We start from the raw sequence: 20,155 nt of genomic DNA, 5'->3' as shown, positions 1-20,155 counted from the left end.
ATTCGGTGTACTAAACAGGTTTAGAGGCGGCACCCATCTGTCCGTGCTCCAGGCCAGTAGCATCGGCACTTCCCGCCGGCCGCGCTCCAGGCCAGTAGCATCGACGGTTCCTGCTGGTCGCGTTCCGGACCAGTAGCATCGGCGGTTCTCGCCGGCCGTGAGAGGGTGTCTCTGCGTTTAGGCGACTTATGTCCTTGTGCGGGTTCAAGTTCAACAGTGAGTGTGACAGGGAATGAAGAAAGGTGCAGCTGACTCATATTGTTTCCTTGCGGTGGTTGGGGACCACTGAATTACACTGTGTAGTGCGGGGGAGCTACATGCATGCGCACTGGGCAGAAAGAACGGAACTAAAACCCCGCAATCTGGAAACAATCTCTCAACAGTATTTGTGTATTTTTTTTTCTTTTTTTCTTCGGGATCTACTGGGAAAGTCTCAAAGATCAACCAGTCGATCGCGATTGACGGGTTGGCGACCACTACCCTAAACAAACTTCTGTTAATTGCCCTGTCTCATTCCCTTATAGGAAATATGATATTGGACTCTCTAGTTGGAACCTCAATGGATTGATTAAGGAAACTTTCCTGAACACAGCTGACAAACTCTATGCCATCCACCCCTTTTAAAGTATGGGTGTCCCCCAGTCAATATGTGGAAAGTTAAAATCATCAATTATCACAACCTTATGTTTCTTGCAACAGTCTGTAATCTCTCTACAAGCATATTCCTCTAAATCCTGCTGATTATTGGATAGTCAATAATATAATGTGGTCATCCCTATCTTATTCCTCAGTTCTACACATACACTCTCAGCAGACAGGCTCTCCAGCTTGTCCTGTTTGAGCTCTGCTGTGACAATTTCTTTAACTAGTAATGCTACCTCTCCCCTGTTAATCCCCCCCATTCTATCATGCCTAAAACAAGGAACCCTGGAACACTGAGTAGCTAGCCCTCCCCCTCCTGCAACCAAGTCTCACTAATAGCTATAATATCATAATTTCACACACTGATCCATGCCCTAAGTTTATCTACATTTCCTATGACTCTCCTGGCATCAAAATATAGACAATTCAGAACATTAATCCCACCAAGCTCAACCTTTCTATTCATGACTTTGTCTGTAGGCTTAACAACATCTTGCCCCATTTACTATCTGCTCTGGCACTCTGGTTCCCATCCCACCACAACTAAAGTTTAAACTCCACCCCTTCCCTCCCCCACTGTGAAGCACTATCTGTGAGGATATCAGGCCCTCTCCAGCCCAGGTACAAACCACCTCACCTGTACAGGTCCTGTTTCTCTGGAAGAGAGCCTAATGGTCCAAAAATCTGATACTCTCCCTCCTGCACCATCTCCTTAGCCGCATGTTAAACTGTATTATTTTCCTATTTCTGGCCTCACTATCACATGGCATGGGTAGCAATCCTGAGATCACAACCCTGGTGGTCCTGTCTTTTAACTTAGCACTAAACTCCTGAACTCACTTTGCAGGACTTTGTCACCATGTCATTGGTACCAACGTGAACCACGACCTCTGGCTGCTCACCCTCCCAAAGGAACAAAAGGCCTGAATTTTTTGTGACTATGGTTGTAGGACTTCTCAGATCTAAGGAAGTACTTTTGAAATGTAGCCACTATTCTTCAGACCATTCTTTATTTCTCAATCAAAAGTAGTTAAAAAAATTCTGTCAGAATGTTGTTTGTGGGAGCAGGTGTCCACACTTTAAGCTGCAATGCTCCACTCCACATGGTTCCAACACCATGCACTTGTCATTATTGAATTCCAATTACCTGTTTTTTTTTAAATTAAGAACAAATATCCTAACTCATATAAAGCATAGGAAATTAACAGTAATTAATAATCTTCCTCTCTCATTCCTTTGATTTTTTTTCTCTGTCTTGTTTATCAAATCTCCAGGTTCCCTGCATGTGTTTACACAATTTCTTGTTTTTCCTAAAGGTCTAAATGTACATTATATATACACATAAAAATGAAAACCTGGATAGCCATTAACCTTATTAATCCTTCATTCAAATGTGCATCACTTACCATCAATGTTCATTGCTGGTAAAACAAGAGACATTTTTGGTCTGGTCGTCTTGTTATGGCTGATAGCTGGTAGCAAAAAATGATCCTGAAAAACAAGCAGATAAAATTGTTTCACTATGTATTCTACCAATATCAAAAGGTAAGATGCAAGTCATATTTTGGGACATAAATTCAGCCTTCAGTTTATTTAATGATCATAAATCAATCTTTAGTGCATTAAATAAATTAGATTCTAACATTTTCAAATTCATATAATTGAAAATGGGTGATCCTTCCATTCACCCATTTAATCCTATCTGCAAACTTGAAGTCCAGCTGAATAAAGCTGTTTCCAAACTTCGCTCCAGTGTTCTCAGCCTCTCAGCTGAAAACTTATACTCTTGTTGGATTCCCAGTTTATTGGATACAACAGTAATCCTCCAACATAAGGACATCAATTAGAATTGATGATTTGCTGAATGAGCACTGAAATGCTGCTTGACTGTGCTGACCTGAAAGCCTCACATCTGCATGTACATTTGGTGACAATGCAAATCATGACAGATTCCACCCCCTCAATGCCTTGAAGCCTCAATTCATAGTGCTGCTCTAGCTGAGTTCAGTGAAGTAATTTCCGTTATGTATATCATTTCTACCGTTAGCTGGAGAATAACCAATCGATCCAGTGTTTGTAACCACAAGGAATGGCTTGTGAACATATTTCATTCTGCTTCTTAACATCCTTTAAGGATGAAGGAATAAGAAAAGTTATTTTCAAATATAAAGACAGTACCCAGAGCAGCTTCTTTTGAACAAAGTCAATTTTACATTGAGCTTAGATACACTCAATTGAGCTTAATTTTTGAGTCATTGTTTTGATAAATGGAAGAAAAACTGGTTTTAAAACATGGAAGTCCTTTCAAGTAAACACAATCTTTATCCCATTAGGATAACTTATATTGTTGACTTCCCCATTACAACATGGCACAGGAATTGAGAATGTGTTCCAATTGTCAATCACGCTCATTTTCTATTTCCAACTAGAATGAAAAATATTAATTGTTACTAAGCAACAAAATATTAGTGCGCTACATAACACAATTTTTTTTTCATTTTTAACAATCTTTTATCCCAGGCTGTTGAATTCTTACAATGCCCCTTGGAGTTATTTAACAAAGGTTGACATCATTCAATGTTAGTTAGGTGGCTGAACAGTTTGGAACAAGACAAAAATAAAGTTCAAGTCGGAGGGCATCACTAAATCACAACTATAGTGTTTGACCACCATCAGCAGAATCCTAGATTGCAGATGCACTGTTTTCAAATTACTACTATTCAGAAAGGTTATCACGACTGGTGCTTGAAGACTTTTATATATTTTTTAACTTGATGATTGAATCTTTAACTGTGTTTTGTGTGTAGATTGCAGGCAATGAGTGGAGTTGCGTCATTCTGTTTTCTAGTGCAAAATCAATTTAACATTTGAAATTCTCCCACAGAACATTGACTTTGTTGGATTTGGTGCAGCTATGAACCATGCTTATGCCAACAAACCTCTCATGGCTCTGATCCACATACAGGCAAAGAATGACTCAAGCCCTATCACCTTTATTTAATGAAAGGCACCCAGGGTACAATCTATCACTAAATATATCAATGCACATGTGGAAGTTGCACTAAGGCAAGGGTTACCATAATGTCCAAGACTGCAAATAAAGTGCAGACAGCCCAGTCAAGAAATATCCTTGAAGAGCATAGCTTCCCTTTGCAAAACAGATTGCTGGAGCCATTTTCACCTACTGGACACAAGATAAGAATATAGTGTAAGGATGCCAAACACCCACATCAACTAAGGGACAATTAATTGCTCTACTAGCTTCAACACATCATCAAATGTAAGCTTGTAGTTTCTATCAATTTTTAATACATCTATTAGTCAATTTTGTATGAAAACAACATTTTTCTGTCTGACTTTAGAACAATGTGGTGACAGGAGTCATGCTGTTCTACAGTGGACAAATAAAGTAACGTGTAATTGAGGAATGAGTGTGAGTTTTCAGCATCCAGTTAATCAATGATGACAGATACTTAGAAGTTCCACCAAGATGGCGAACACTTGTCTTTGTTATACAGCAGAAAAGAATTCAGCCCCGGTAGCCGATCAGTCCTGAATCCTACCGCACATTTGAGTCGGTTGCTGAAATACAAATTTTATCTTGTGTGGAGTGGTCAAGGGACACCAACAGCTTACTTGCTGACAGAGGAAAGCTGCGGTGTAAATACAAAGAGAGTGCTCCAGTCCAGGTTGGATCCCACAGGAGGATGTTAAAATAGGATGTTCTCGGCCAGGTCAGATCCCACAGGACCACAGGAAGGAATTGCCCTGGTGCAGGACCAGATCTTGCAGGGACATGTTAAACAGAAGAAAATAAGTTGCCTTGGCCCAGGTCAGATCCTACAGCAACAGAGAAAAAGAGGTTTCCCCAGTTGGGTCCGATCCCATGGAAGCACAGTAAGTGTGTGGTTAAAAAAAAGAATTCTGAAATGTGTGTGACTGTGTGTGCAATTGGACCCTGTGTGTGTGTGTATGGGTGAGAATGGCAGTATAAAAGATCCCTGACCCAGTCTCTAAAAGGACTTCAGTAGTGTGCAAGTCTGCAAATTATGGACCAGAAAGCATTAAGATTGTTTTAAGTATATTACTGGGAGGAATAGACTGTGAGTGTCTGCAAACGTGCTGTTAGAGAAAGGAAAATAAGAGAAGACTGCAGGGTGGCCTATATTTTTGTTCAATGTAGATGTGAAATGTAAAACAGTTGATTGAGTCCTATAAAAACAAAACAGAGAATGTGAATAAGAGATACAAAAAGAACAGGCAAAGCAAAACAGAGACTATCTCAAGATTTAAAAAGAAACAATTGGCACCAGAGTCTTAGGATAAACTCAATGATTATAACCTGCTGTCCCCCTACCTCCTCCAGGCATGGTTTTAACAAAGCCCACTCTATGTAGCCCCTTTCAAGTACTCAGTGAGGCTGGTGTCAGCTGGTGCCCTGCCACTGGCGGAGGCTCCCAAAGGCACAATGGGAGATGAGAGGCAGAGGGGTGCAGAGGGATTAAGCGATATGTTGATTTAAATGTACCTTGAACTGATTTAGTTGGAGCTCTAAGAAAATGTCTCCCACATACTGTAGAATGGCATAAGCTACACAGTGTTGTATAATAGTCAACAATGTTAATGCGGGTCTTAAAAACAGTAGCCAGTGCGCAGGAAGTGTCGGAGACATCGGCAGCAGTAGAGGGCAGGCAGAGCACCACCAAACGGTGAGTTCTTCCTCCTTGCGTGGGGGGTTTTCTTAAAAACAGTAGCCAGTGCGCAGGAAGTGTCGGAGACATCGGCAGCAGTAGAGGGCAGGCAGAGCACCACCAAACGGTGAGTTCTTCCTCCTTGCGTGGGGGTTTTTCTTAAAAACAGTAGCTGGTGTGCACGAAGCATCAGAGGCATTGGCTGCAGTGGAAGGCAGGCGGAGCACCACAAATGTGGTGAGTTCTTTCTCCTTGCATGGGAGTTTATCATTTTTTTTAAACCATAAAAAAGTGAGAGGGTCTAGTGGAGCGGCCATCATCAGAGTGGGGGCTAGAGTCAGATTGGGAACTTAGAGGCTTTGATGAGAAGAGGCTAAGGCCAAAGAAACAGAGAAGAGGATAGGTTTTTCCTTTCATTATTGCTGATTTGGTCTTGGTCATAGCACAGTGCAGGCTGGATGGCAGATATGGCAGTAGAATGCTCCTCCTGTAGGATGTGGGAATTCATGGAACCTGATGGTCTACCTGATGACTACACCTGGGGGATATGCAGCCAACTCTGGTTCCTTAAAGTCCACTCTAAGGAGCTGGAGCTGGATGAACTAAGGATCATCTGGGAGGCAGCGCAATTGATAGATAAGACTTTTAAGAAGGTGGTTACACCCAGAGTGCAGAATTCAGGGAGTAGGTGGGTGAACACCAAGAGAGGTAAAGGGGGGAAAGTCAGTGCAGGGTCTCCCTATGGTCATTCCCGTCAGCTACAGGTAGAACCTTTCGATACTGATGAGGGGTTGAACTATCTGGACAAGGCAGCAGCAGCCAGACCAATAATTATTGGGGACTCGATAGTTAGGGGACAGATAGAAGATTCTGTGGCAGCAAAACAGATGCCAGGATAGTGTGTTGCCTCCCGGATGTTAGGGTCCAGGATGTCTCTGAGCGATTACAAAATATCCTTGAAGGAGGGTGAGCAGCCAGAGGTTGTGGTACATATTGGTACCAATGATATGGGCAGGAGAAGGTCCTGCGCAACAAGTTTAGGGAGTTAAGAAGGAGACTGAAGAGCAGGACCTCCAAGGTGATATTCTCCAGATTACTCCCAGTGCCACGAGCTGGGGAAGGTCAGAACAGGAAGACAGTGCAGACAAATGAGTGGCTGAGGAGATGGTGCAGGGAGCAGGGTTTCAAGTTCTTGGATAATTGGAACCTTTTCTGGGAAAGGGGTGACCTGTACAAATGGGACAGGTTGCACCTGAACTGGAGGGGAACCAATATGCTGGGAGAGAGGTTTGCTAATGCTACTGGGGAGGGTTTAAACTAGATTTGCAGTGGGGTGGGAACTGGTGAAGAGGCAGAGGATGCAGTGGTTACTTACTTAATTTACTTACTTACTTTATTGTCACCAAACAATTGATACTAGAGCGTACAATCATCACAGTGATATTTGTTTCTGCGCTTCGCAGAAGGGAGCCTGAGTACAAATCGAAGTAAATATAATAAAAATTTAAATTATAAAATTTTAAAAAACATAAAAATTTAAATTTAAATTATAAATCATAATTAGAAAATAGAAAAGGGAAAGTACAGTAGTGCAAGTCAGGTCCAGATATTTGGAAGGTACGGCCCAGATCCGGGTCAGGATCCGTTCAGCGGTCTTATCACAGTTGGAAAGAAGCTGTTCCCAAATCTGGCCATACGAATCTTCATGCTCCTGAACCTTCTCCCAGAGGGAAGTGGGACAAAAAGTGTGTTGGCTGGGTTGGTCGTGTCCTTGATTATCCTGGCAGCACTGCTCTGACAGCGTATGGGGTAAAGTGATCCAAGGATGGAAGGTTGGTTTGTGTGATGTGCTGGGCTATATTCACGATCTTCTGCAGCTTCTTCCAGTCTTGGACAGGACAACTTCCATACCAGGTTGTGATGCACCCTAGAAGAATGCTTTCTACGGTGTACCTATAAAAATTAGTGAGGGTTTTAGGGGACAGGCCAAATTTCTTCAGCTTTCTCAGGAAGTAAAGGCGCTGGTGGGCCTTCTTGGTAGTGGACTCTGCTTGGTTAGACCAAGTCAGGTCATTTGTGATATTCACCCCGAGAAACTTAAAGCTTTTGACCTGTTCCACCTGCGCACCACCGATGTAGATGGGGTTGTGAAGTCAACAACCAACTCCTTTGTCTTGCTGATGTTGAGGGATAGGTTATTGTCTTCGCACCATGCCACCAGGTTCTTAATTTCCTCTCTGTACTCAGACTCATCATTACCCAAGATACGGCCTACAATTGTGGTGTCATCAGCAAACTTGTATATAGAGTTCGATGGTAACTTGGCTACACAATCATGGCACACAAGTTGAGACAGCTTGTAGGGACTTTATGAGAAAGGATAGGTAGATGATAGAACAAAGATGTACTCAGCCAGATGGTTTGAGAAGTATCTATTTTAATGCAAGGAGTATCATAAACAAGGCAAATTAACTTAAGAGTGTGGGTCAATATGTGGAACTATGACGATGTGGCCATCGCAGAGACTTGGATGTTTCATGGGCAAGAATGGCTGCTGAGTGTGCCGGGCTTTAGATGTTTCAAAAAGGACAGGGAGGGAGCCAAAAGAAGTGGGGAGCGTGGCATTGCTAATCAAGGATAGTATCACGGCTGCAGAGAAAGAGGAAGTCATGGAGAAATTGTCTACTAAGTCAGTGTGGGTGGAAATCAGAAACAGGAAGGGGTCAATAACTCTACTGGGTGTTTTTTATAGACCCCCAGTAATAACAGGGACATTGAGGTGCAGATACAGTGATATGCAAAAGTTTGGGCACCCCTGGTTAACATTTCTGTTACTGTGAATAGCTAAGCGAATAAAAGATGACCTGATTTCCAAAAGGCATAAAGTTAAAGTTGACACATTTCTTTAATATTTTAAACAAGATTACTTTTTTAATTTCCATCTTTTACTGTTTCAAAATAACAAAAAAGGAAAAGGGCCTGAAGCAAAAGTTTGGGCACCCTGCATGGTCAGTACTTAGTAACACCCCCTTTGGCAAGTATCACAGCTTGTAAACACTTTCTGTAGCCAGCTAAGAGTCTTTCAATTCTTGTTTGGGGGATTTTCGTCCATTCTTCCTTGCAAAAGGCTTCTAGTTCTGTGAGATTCTTGAGCCGTCTTGCATGCACTGCTCTTTTGAGGTCTATCCACAGATTTTTGAAGATGTCTATGTCGGGGGACTGTGAGGGCCATGGAAAAACCTACAGCTTGCGCTTCTCGAGGAAGTCCATTGTGGGTTTTGAGGTGTGTTTAGGATCATTATCCTGTTGTAGAAGCCATCCTCTTTTCATCCTCAGCTTTTTTACAGACGGTCTGATATTTGCTTCCAGAATTTGCTGGTATTTAATTGAATTCATTCTTCCCTCTACCAGTGAAATGTTCCCCGTGCCACTGGCTGCAACATAAGCCCAAAGCATGATCGATCCAACCCCATGCTTAACAGTTGGAGAGGTGTTCTTTTCATGAAATTCTGAACCCTTTTATCTCCAAACATACCTTTGCTCCTAGCAGCCAAAAAGTTCTAGTTTAAATTCATCAGTCCACAGGACTTGTTTCCAAAATGCATCAGGCTTGTTTAGATGTTCCTTTGCAAACTTCTGACGCTGAATTTTGTGGTGAGGATGCAGGAGAGGTTTTCTTCTGATGACTCTTCCATGAAGGTCATATTTGTGCAGGTGTTGCTGCACAGTAGAACAGTGCACCTCCACTCCAGAGTCTGCTTAATCTTCCTGAAGATCTTGTGCAGTCAAATGGGGTTTTGATTTGCCTTTCTGGCAATCCTACGAGCAGTTCTCTTGGAAAGGTTTCTTAGTCTTCCAGACCTCAACTTGACCTCCACCGTTCCTGTTAAATGTCATTTCTTAATTACATTACGAAGTGAGGAAACAGCTATCTGAAAATGCTTTACTATCTTCTTATAGCCTTCTCCTGCTTTGTGGGCATCATTTATTTTAATTTTCAGAGTGCTAGGTAGCTGCTTAGAGGAGCTCATGGCTGCTGATTGTTGGGACAAGGTTTGAGGAGTCAGGGTATTTATAAAGCTTTGAAATTTGCATCACCTGGCCTTTCCTAATGATGACTGTGAACAAGCCATAGCCCTAACAAGCTAATTAAGGTCTGAGACCTTGGTAAAAGTTATCTGAGCGCTCAAATCTCTTGGGGTGCCCAAACTTTTGCATGGTGCTTCTTTCCTTTTTATCACTCTAAAATTGTACAAAACAAAAATAATACACTGATCTTGCTTAAAATGTTGAAAAGACTGTTTCATCTTTAACTTTATGACTTTTGGAGATCAGTTCATCTTCTACTCACTTGACTATTCACAGTAACAGAAATTTTGACCAGGGGCGCCCAAACTTTTGCATGCCACTGTAGGGATGCAGATTCTGGAGTGGTGCAATAATAATAGGATTGTTGTGATGGGTGATTTTAACTTTCCTATTAATGATTGGCATCTTCTTAGAACAAGGGGTTTGGATGAGGTGGAGTTTGTTACCTGTGTTGAGGAAGGTTTCCTGATGCAATATGTAGATAAGCCAACTAGAGGCAAGGCTGTACTTGATCTGGTATTGGGAAATGGACCTGGTCAGGTGTCAGATCTCTCAGTGGGAGAGCATTCTGGAGATAGTTATCACAACTCTATCTCCTTCACCATAGCACTGGAGAGAGATAGGAGCAGACAATTTGGGAAAACATTTAATTGGGGTAGGGGAAAATATGATGCTATTAAGCAGACACTTGGGAGTATAAATTGGGAACAGATTTCTCAGGGAACTGCATGGCAAATGTTCAGGGAATATTTGCATGGTGTTCTGTGTAGGTCTGTTCCATTGAGACAGGGAAAGGATGGCAGGGTAAAAGAACCATGGTGTACAAAGGATTTAGAAAATCCAGATAAGAAGAAAAGCTTACAAAAGGCTCAAGAAACTAAGTGCTGTTTGAGCTCCAGTAAATTACAAGGTTGCCATGAAGGAGTTTATAAGTGAAATTAGGAGAGTTAGAAGGGACATAAGAAGGCCTTGGCAAGCAGGATTAAGGAAAACCCCAAGGCATTCAACAAGTACGTGAAGAGGAAGAGGATGAACCGTGTGAGAATAGGACCAATCAAGTGCAATAGTGGAAACGTGTGCATGGAGGTACAGGAGGTAGCAGAGGCACTTAATGAATACTTTGCTTCAGTAATCACCAGGGTAATGGACCTCGGCAATTGTGGGGATGACTTACAGTGGACTGAAACATTTGAGCAAATAGACATTAAGAAAGAGAATGTGCTGGAGGTTTGGGAAAGCATTAAGTTAGATAAGTTGCTGTGTCCGGATGAGATATACCTCAGGCTACTGTGGGAAGTGAGAGAGGAAATTGCTGAGCCTCTGGTGATGATATTTGCATCATCAATAGGGATGGGAGACGTACCAGAGGGTTGGAGAACTGCAAATGTTGTTCCCTTGTTCAAGAAAAGGAGTAGAGACATTCCCAGGGTTCAAAACCACTTTTATAAACCCATTGTGGCATCAGCTGATGGTACTCATACAAAAGGAGTTATGATATTAATGAGACGCAGTTTTAATGATCAATTGAAAGAACTGGCTCTGACAATGAAGGGCGTCTAGCTTTTTGCTGTACATCCATTCAAGGTAAAAAAGTTGCATTCATTAGCCTATATGTCCCAACTATATTCAAGGCTGAGTTTTTTTCCCTCAATTACCTCATAATTACTGAAGTTAAGTGACTACCAACTATATGTTGGTTCGGACATGAATGCTTTGGCAAACAATAACCTCAATAAATCTTCCTCAACTATATCAAGCTCTCAAGAATCTGCTTCCAAAGCACTTAACCTCTTTCTAACGGATTTAAATTTAACTGATGTGTAGAGGGTGCATAATCCATCTGCTAAAGACTATACCTTCTTCTCCACAAGACATAAAACTTTCTCTCGGACAGATTACATTCTTATATTCTCCGGTTTGCTGCCTTTGGTGAACTCAATAGAATTTTTGCCCAGACATCTATCTGATCACAACCCAGTTATATCTAATTTTAATTATGGCAAAATCAAAAATAAGGCTACTAGGTGGAGGTTTAACTCCACCTTTCTAAAAAAACGTTGAATTTCTAACACAACTGAGGACAAAACTGACAGAATTTATATATTTAAATAAAAAGTGTCTTGGATGTGACAGTGGTTTGGGCCTCCATCAAGGGTTTCTTACGAATTAATGCCATATGGCTCAGTTCCCATCTACATAAAAGCCGGCTTCAAAAGATCTCCACCCTAGTAAGGTTTTGGAGAATGATCCAAAAGGAGATACACCATAACAAAAGAAAATGAGATCAAAACAAAACAAGCAGAATTAAATGATTTATTAAGAAGCAGAGCAGAATATATGATCTATATAACCAAACATAAGTATTATGCAGAAGGCAGCAGAGCAAGCCATCCTTTGGCTCTAACGCTCAAACAACAGGAAGCTGAAAGGTCTATACCAGTGATTAGATGTGCTAAACGTGGAGTAGTATCTTCAACAGAGGAAATAAATGAGACATTCAGGAGTTACTTTAAAGAACTGTGTACAAGTGGCTCAGTTCCTTCTGAGAATGACTTCAGCGATTTTTTTAGTGGATTAGACTTCCCTGCGTTGTCATTAGAGGACACCACTACTCTAGACTCTCCTATTACACTGGATGAGCTACTCAAAGCAGTCAAAGCTACAAATAAGGGCCGTATGCCAGGTATAGATGGCAGACCTGTGGAACTTTACCTAGCACTTTGGGATATTCTTGGACCAGTATGGCTAGAAACATTAAATTATGCTATTGGAAATGGCGCTTTCCATAGAGATCTAAACATTGCCCTGATCACAGTTATACCTAAGCCCGGTAAGGATCCCTTGCAGTGTGCCGATCACTGTCCAATCTCCTTGATAAATGCTGACCTCAAGATATTTTCCAAAGTCTTAGCCAGTAGACTCGAGACAGAAGTTGGGAAAATAATTAGCCCAGATCAAACGGGCTTTATCAGGGAATGTCTCGCATCTGATAATATTCGCCGGCTCTTACACATACTGAGTGCAACACATAAAATCCCACCTGTCTGTGGCCTGCTATTTCTAGATGCTGAAAAACCGTTCGATCGCCTTGAATGGTTATACCTCTGGAGAGTTCTAAAAGAATTTAAATTCGGCGATATATTTATCAATATGATTCAAACACTGTATGCTAATCCCTCAGCCCAGGTATGTGTGAGAGGAGGTTTCTCACAGTTATTTGACAGAGGATGGGGCACGGGACAAGGGGACTCTCTGTCACCTTTAATTTTTACTATATCTATTGCACCGCTTGCACATTTAATTAGAAACTCTCCTCAGATCTCCCATATTACAATAGGTACAACATCACATTCGATATCACTTTACATGGACAACACATTAGTTTATATGGCAAATGTTCAACAAACTCTCCCCTATGTTTTAAAAACACTGAAGAAATTTGGATTTCTTTCAGGATACAAAGTTCATCTGTCAAAATCAGTACTGATGCTGATTAGTACAGATAAAAGTAAGGTGTCTCTCCCTCCCCAGATTAGAGTTACAAATGAGGTCCTCTACTTGGGTATTAAAATTAATACTTCCCTATTGTCTGCGGCTAAAATAAATTACTCATTAATTTTGAAAAAAATAGAAGATATTAATAGATGGAGACACCTGCCAGCATCAGTAGCAGCCCGTATATCGGTCATTAAAATGAACATCTTACCCCACATTATATCTCAATATAATATTGATAAACACTCTCTTTTCTTCTACTTTAGAGTAAGATCAGCTTGTAAAGCTTGTAAAGCCTACGGGGTTCCGTGGGGGTCAGATTTAAAGGACCATCCCATTTTAAGTTGGATACAGAGTGCTCCAAGACAGATAGTGTCATATATCTATGATAAATTAAAATCTCGGAAATATACGCCCACATCAGGAATGAAAGCCTGGGATAGGGTCATATCTAAAAAAAAAAGCTGGATGAACTCAGCAGGTCAGGCAGCATCCATTGAAAGAAGCAGTCAACGTTTCGGGTCGAGACCCTTTGTCAGGACTAAAGAAGGAGGGGGCGGGGCCCTATAAAGAAGGTGGGGGGAGGGTAGAAAACCAATCAGAGGAAAGATCAAGGGGTGGGGGAGGGGAAGCAGGGAGGGGATAGGCAGGAGAGGTGAAGAAGGAATCCAAGGGGAAAGCACTATGGGTAGTAGAAGTAGGCAGTCATGAGAGGTGATAGGCAGCTAGAAGAGGAGACAGAGTGAGATGGTGAGATGGGGAAGGGAGAGGGAGGTAATTACTGGAAGTTGGAGAATTCAATGTTCATACCAAGGGGCTGGAGACTACCCAGACGGTATATGAGATGTTGTTCCTCCAACTGAAGTTTGGCCTCATCATGGCATAAAGAGGAGGCCATGTATGGACATATCTGAATGGGAACGTGAAGGAGAGTTGAAGTGAGTGGCAACCGGGAGATCCTGTCTGTTGTGGCGGATGGAGCGTAGGTGCTCGACGAAGCAGTCCCCCAATCTGCATCGGGTCTCGCCGATGTAGAGGAGGCCGCACTGGGAGCACCAGATGCAATAGATTACCCCAACAGACTCACAAGTGAAGTGTTGTCTCACCTGGAAGGGCTGTTTCGGGCCCTGAATGGTGGTAAGTGAGGAGGTGTAGGGACAGGTGTAGCACTTACGCTTGCAGGGATAAGTCCCAGGTGGGAGATCTGTGGGGAGGGACGTGTGGACCAGGCAGTCGCAGAGGGAATGATCCCTGCGAAAAGCAGAGAGGGGTAGAGAGGGAAAGATGTCCTTAGTGGTGGGGTCCTGTTGAAGGTGGCGGAAGTTGCAGAGGATAATATGCTGGATCCGGAGTCTGGTGGGGTGATAGGTGAGGACAAGGGGGACACGGTCCCTGTTGTGGTGACAGGAGGATGGGGTGAGGGCTGAAGTGCCGGAAATGGAGGAGATGCAGGTGAGGGCATCATTGATGACGGCAGAAGGGAAACCACGATTCTTAAAGAAAGAGGACATTTGAGATGTCCTGGAACGGAAAGCCTCATCCTTGGAGCAGATGCAGCGGAGACGGAGGAACTGGGAATAGGGAATAGAATTTTTGCATTTGGCAGGGTGGGAAGAGGTATAATCAAGGTAGTTATGGGAGTCAGTGGGTTTATAGAAGATGTCAGTGGACAGTCTATCTCCAGAGATGGAGACCGAGAGACCGAGAAAGGGGAGAGAAGTGTCCAAGATGGACCAAGTGAATTTGAGGGCTGGGTGAAAGTTAGAGACAAAGTCAATAAAATTGACGAGCTCAGCATGGGTGCAGGAAGCAGCACCAATGTAGTCGTCAATGTATCGAAGGAAAAGTTGGGGAGCAGTACCAGTATAGATTTGGCGCATAGACTGTTCCACATAACCCACGAAGAGGCAGGCATAGCTAGGGCCCATGCGAGTGCCCATATCTACACCCTTGGTCTAGAGAAAGTGGGAAGAGCCGAAAGAGAAGTTATTAAGTGTGAGTACCAGTTCCGCCAACCTGAGGAGTGTGGTGGTGCTGGGGACAACAAACAGGATCTCCCGGTTGCCACTCACTTCAACTCTCCTTCACATTCCCATTCGGATATGTCCATACATGGCCTCATCTACTGCCATGATGAGACCAAACTTCGGTTGGAGGAACAACATCTCATATACCGTCTGGGTAGTCTCCAGCCCCTTGGTATGAACATCGAATTCTCCAACTTCCCGTAATTCCCTCCCTCTCCCTTCCCCCAGCCCACCTTCACTCTGTCTCCTCTTCTAGCTGCCTATCACCTCTCATGACTGCCTTCTTCTACTACCCATAGTGCTTTCCCCTTTGATTCCTTCTTCACCTCTCCTGCCTATCCCCTCCCTGCTTCCCCTCCCCCACCCCTTGATCTTTCCTCTGATTGGTTTTCCACCCACCCCCCACCTTCTTTATAGGGCCCCTGCCCCCTCCTTCTTTAGTCCTGACGAAGGGTCTCGACCCGAAACATTGACTGCTTCTTTCAACGGATGCTACTCGACCTGCTGAGTTCATCCAGCTTTTTTGTACGTCTTGATTTGACCACAGCATCTGCAGTGTACTTTGTGTTAGGGACATAGTTGAATTAGGACAAGACTTAGACTGAGGTGCGATTTGGGATAATGCTGCCGGTGCTTCGAAAAACCCAATTCATCGGTACATACACTTGAAATTTTGTCATAGAGCATATCTAACACCGAGAATTAGACATCAAATGGGACTGGTTCCTGACTCATATTGCTCATTTTGCCCCCACAGAACCATTGGCTCTTTTATACATGTTGTATGAGAATGTCCAGGGGTTTTTGATTTTGTGGGGGAAGGTTATCAGTACTCTTACAGAACTAACGGGGGTACAATTACCAATGGACCCGCTGTATATCCTCTAAATGATGACTCCCACCTTTCCCTTACGGAAAAAACACGCAAAATCTGGCTGGCAGGTCTGACTGCAGCGAAGAAGATTGTAGTCCAGCGTCGGAAACCTCCTCATGATATTTCAAGTACTCACTGGCTTTGGAGCTTTTTGGACATTTCTTACCCGGAATTATCATCAGCAAGAGTAAATGATGCACGACCAAACACAATCTTAATGTAGACAAATTTGATATCTAACTTCAATATCTTCTGTTAAAATGGGAATGTTCTGGCTGTGTATGCACTACTATTCAGTTGGTTAGTGGAGGGGAGAGGGGTGGGGAGTAGAGAGAGGGGTGGCGAGGGGGGTGGGGACGAGGGTTGGGGGTGGCTGGGTTAAACAGTCAAAATGTAATCGGCAACTGGTTGTATTGAATGTAATTTGTTGGTGTTGCAATAAAAATTAGTGATAAAAAAAAGTAGACATAACTCAGGAAGTTATAGACCAGTGAGTCTTATTTCAGTAGTGGGCAAGTTGTTGGAAAAGATCCTGCGAGGCAGAATTTATTAGCATTTGGAGAGACATAATCTGATTAGGGATAGTCAGAATGGCTTTGTCAAGGACAGAATGTGCCTTATGAATCAGAATGAATTCTTTGAAATGTAACAAAACACATTGTTGAAGGTTGAGCAGTGGATGTAGTGTTTGCGGATTTCAGTAAGGCATTTGATCCAAAGACACCTTGCTTTCTGGGATCCAAATTGGCTTGCCCACAGAAGGCAAAGGGTGGTTGTAGATCAATGGAGGTCAGTGACCAGTGGTGTTCTGCAGGGATGTTTTCTGGGACCCCTCCTCTTTCTGATTTTTATAAATGACCTGGATAACAAAGTAGAAGGGTTCTACTTTGCTGATGATACAAAAGTTGGGGGTGTTGTGGATAGTCTGGAGGGTTGTCCGAGGTAAAAATATGACATCGATAGGCTGCAGAACTGGGCTGAGAAGTGGCAGATTGAGTTCAACCCAGATAAGTGTGAAATGGTTAACTTTGGTAGGTCAAATTTGAAGACAGAATATAATATTAATGGTAAGACTCTTGGCAGAGTGAAGGATCAGAGAACATAGAACATAGAATAGTACAGCACATTACAGGCCCTTCAGATAACTTGGGGTCCATGTCCATAAGACACTCAAAGCTGCTGCGCAGTTTGACAGTGTTGTTAAGAAGGCATATGGTGTGTTGTCCTTCATCAACTGTGGGTTAGAGTTCAAGAGCCGTGAGGTAATGTTACAACTATATAAGACCTTAGTTAGACCCCACTTGGAGTACTGTGTTCATTTCTGGTCACCTTCCTACAGGAAGGATGTGGATACTATAGAGAGAGTGCAGAGGAGATTTACAAGGATGCTGCCTGGATTGGAGAGGGTGGCTTATGAGAATAGATTGAGTGAACTTGGCCATTTCTCCTTGGAGTGACAGAGGATGAGGGTGACCTGATAGAGATGTATAAGATGATGAGAGGCATTGATCATGTGGATAGCCAAAGACTTTTTCTCAGGGCTGAAACAGCTAGCACAAGAGGGCATAGTTTTAAGGTGCTTGGAAGTAGGTAAAAGGGGATGTCAGAGGTAAGTTTTTCATACAGACAGTGGTGGGTGCATGAAATGCACTGCCAGCGACAACAGGGTCTTTTAAGTAGATGGAGTACATGGAGCTTAGAAAAATAAAGGGCTATGCGGTAGGGAAATACTAGCAGTTTCTAGAGTAGGTTACATGGTTGGCAAAACGTTATGCTCCAAAGGGCCTGTAACGTGCTGTCGATTCTATGTTCTACGAATATGTAGAGCATGTTCATAAATGTTTTCAGAAGTATTTCATATCGTCTTGAAGTGGAGACACCCATCTTAAATGTTATTAATGAGTTGCAATCTAGGTTAAAAAATTACATAAAATTGCCAAAAGTAAGTAGAACATCAAAGGATTAAAGCTGTTCAGAGCAATGGGGGCAAAACTTGTGTGAGATTTCCCGTGCTGTTTCATTATAGCCTCTGGGCAATATTGTACATTGTTTCAAAAGTATTGGGATAGCTGAGTGTTATTTTAACTTGTAGTTTTGTTTTCCATTTAACTAAAATGACAGTGACCAATTCTGGCTAAACATTATCAGATTAACTTCTGCTTAAAATTTCACTGCAAACTTAAGTTCTAGTCTTACTTTTTTATACACATTTAGCTTAAGTGATCCACTTATGATTGATATTATTTTTGTTAAATAACAAACAGCATAGTTATTTAAATTATGCTATTCTAAATATATGGTTTTATAGTTCTTTGATTTACATCAACAAATGTGGAAATGGGACTGTGGACATGGTAGGGGTAAAAGATGGGGATGTCCACAAGGGGTATGTTTTTGTTTGTGGACAGCCTGGCCACTGGACTCGAAGATGCCAAAGCAACTTTGGTAACAGTTTCAGCCTCCACTGCCACCAGCACCATAGACTATGTAGTTTATTTTAAATTATCTTTACTGAACTGTACTAAAGAAATTGTACAATTTTAATTTTGCCCATTGCAAATAGCCACCTGATGCAAGCCCATGTGTCATTTTTCTTTGGCTGTTCCTCCTGATCTAACACTGGGAAAAGTTTTAATGGATGTGTGGTGTGTGCACTTCATACAGCAGCTAAGGCAACACAGCTACCTTTCCTCCTGTTCTGCTCAAATATTTGAGGTTTTTGCATTCTTGCAGCCAGTACTACAGTGAATACTTACGCAAACTCTTGTTATGCCTTAGGAGTAGCACATGACAATAGATAAATATGAAAATTCTACAGGTTTCTCACTCTTTGGGAATATTGATAAAACATAGCAAAATGACAATGAACCTCTTCCTGCATTTCAATTACCTACGGTACTGCAATTGTTGTTACAACCTGCGTGGCTCAAAACGTCAATGATGAAGTAACTCGAGGGAACAAATGAGCTGTCTCCTTTACAAAGGCAACAACAGCAGATCTTTATGGTTAAGCAACATTCTAGTGTGATCACACTATCTATACTTTACAAATTCTTTTGATGAAATACTACAATTACAGCTACAATCCTTTTTTGTATGTTTATTATCTACTGCAAAGTACTGCTGACACAAAGTCAACTAATTGCATGGCATATGCTGGTGATATTAAACCTGATTCTGATGCATCAGTGGCTGAAAAGATTTTATGGACTAAAGTACACTATGCGCAAGACTATATAGTTGAAAATGAGAGATTCTCGAAAATAGCAAGAAAAATAGCAGCTACTATACGATTTGCCAGAGCCATAAACTAGAAAAACACCACTGGTATCTGCTGCTACTGGGCCCTTACCCTAGAGGACATTTTGTGCATCTCCAAATGGACTTTATGCTGTTACCTAAATGTACAGGTTATAATTATGTACTCGTTATTATTTGTTATTGACATGGGTAGAAGTTTATCAAACTCAGAAATGATGCTGTAACTGTTAGTGACTCTTTGATTATGAGAATTTATTCCTAGGTTTGGGTTAATAGTATAAGACACAGGAGCAGAATTACGACATTCGGCCCATCAAGTCTGCTCCGCCATTCCATCATGGCTGATTTATTATCCCTCCAAACCCCATTCTCCTGCCTCCTTTCCATAACCTTTGACAATCCAATTAAACAAGAACCCATCAACCTCTGCCTCAAATATACCCAATGACTTGGCCTACACAGTCATCTTGGGCAATGAATTCCACATATTCACCACTTTCAGACTAAAGAAAATTTTCCTCATCTCTGTTTGAATTTAACATCCCTTAATTCTGAAGCTGTGCCCTCTGGTCGTCAATGTAGGAAACATCCTCTCCACATCCACTTTATCCAGACCTTTCAATATTTGATAGATTGCAATTAGATCCCCCCCTCGTTCTTCTAAACTCCACTGAGTACAGGCCCAGAGCCATCAAGAGCTCATTTGTTAACCCTTTCTTCCAAGGATCATTCTCATGTACCTTTTCAGGACCCCCTCCAATGCCAACACATCTTTTCTTAGACAAGGGGCCTAAAACTGCTCATAATACTCCAAGTGCAGTCTGAAAAACACTTTACGGAGTCTCTGCATTACATACTTGCTTTTAATATTCCAGTTCTCATGAAATGAATGCTAGCATTGCATTTATATTCAATATCCTCAACTCAACCTGCAAGTTAACCTTTAGCGAATTCTGCATGAGGACTAAGACCCTTTGCACTTCTGATTTTTGGATTTTTTCCCCATTTAGAAAATAGGTCACACCTTTATTCCTTCTGCCAAGTGCATGCCCATACATTTCATACACAATATTTCA

At 42.1% G+C, this 20,155-nt stretch overlaps 1 protein-coding gene across 3 annotated transcripts in view; it reads right to left on the bottom strand.

Moving 5' to 3' along the window:
* Positions 1-20,155, bottom strand: part of atf6 (activating transcription factor 6) — a 377,097-nt gene that overhangs the window by 88,267 nt on the left and 268,675 nt on the right. For all 3 annotated transcript variants that reach the window (XM_073063651.1, XM_073063649.1, XM_073063650.1), the window contains one exon: positions 2,049-2,133. In XM_073063651.1, coding sequence (XP_072919752.1) covers positions 2,058-2,133 — 76 coding nt within the window. In that variant the 3' untranslated portion in view covers positions 2,049-2,057. The remainder of the gene's footprint in view (positions 1-2,048; positions 2,134-20,155) is intronic.

The sequence above is a fragment of the Hemitrygon akajei genome, chromosome 12 (genome assembly GCF_048418815.1).
Source record: "Hemitrygon akajei chromosome 12, sHemAka1.3, whole genome shotgun sequence".
Classification (NCBI taxonomy): Eukaryota; Metazoa; Chordata; class Chondrichthyes; order Myliobatiformes; family Dasyatidae; genus Hemitrygon; species Hemitrygon akajei.
The sequence above is the reverse complement of the archived record's forward strand: the minus strand, read 5'-3'. Positions and strand labels throughout refer to the sequence as shown.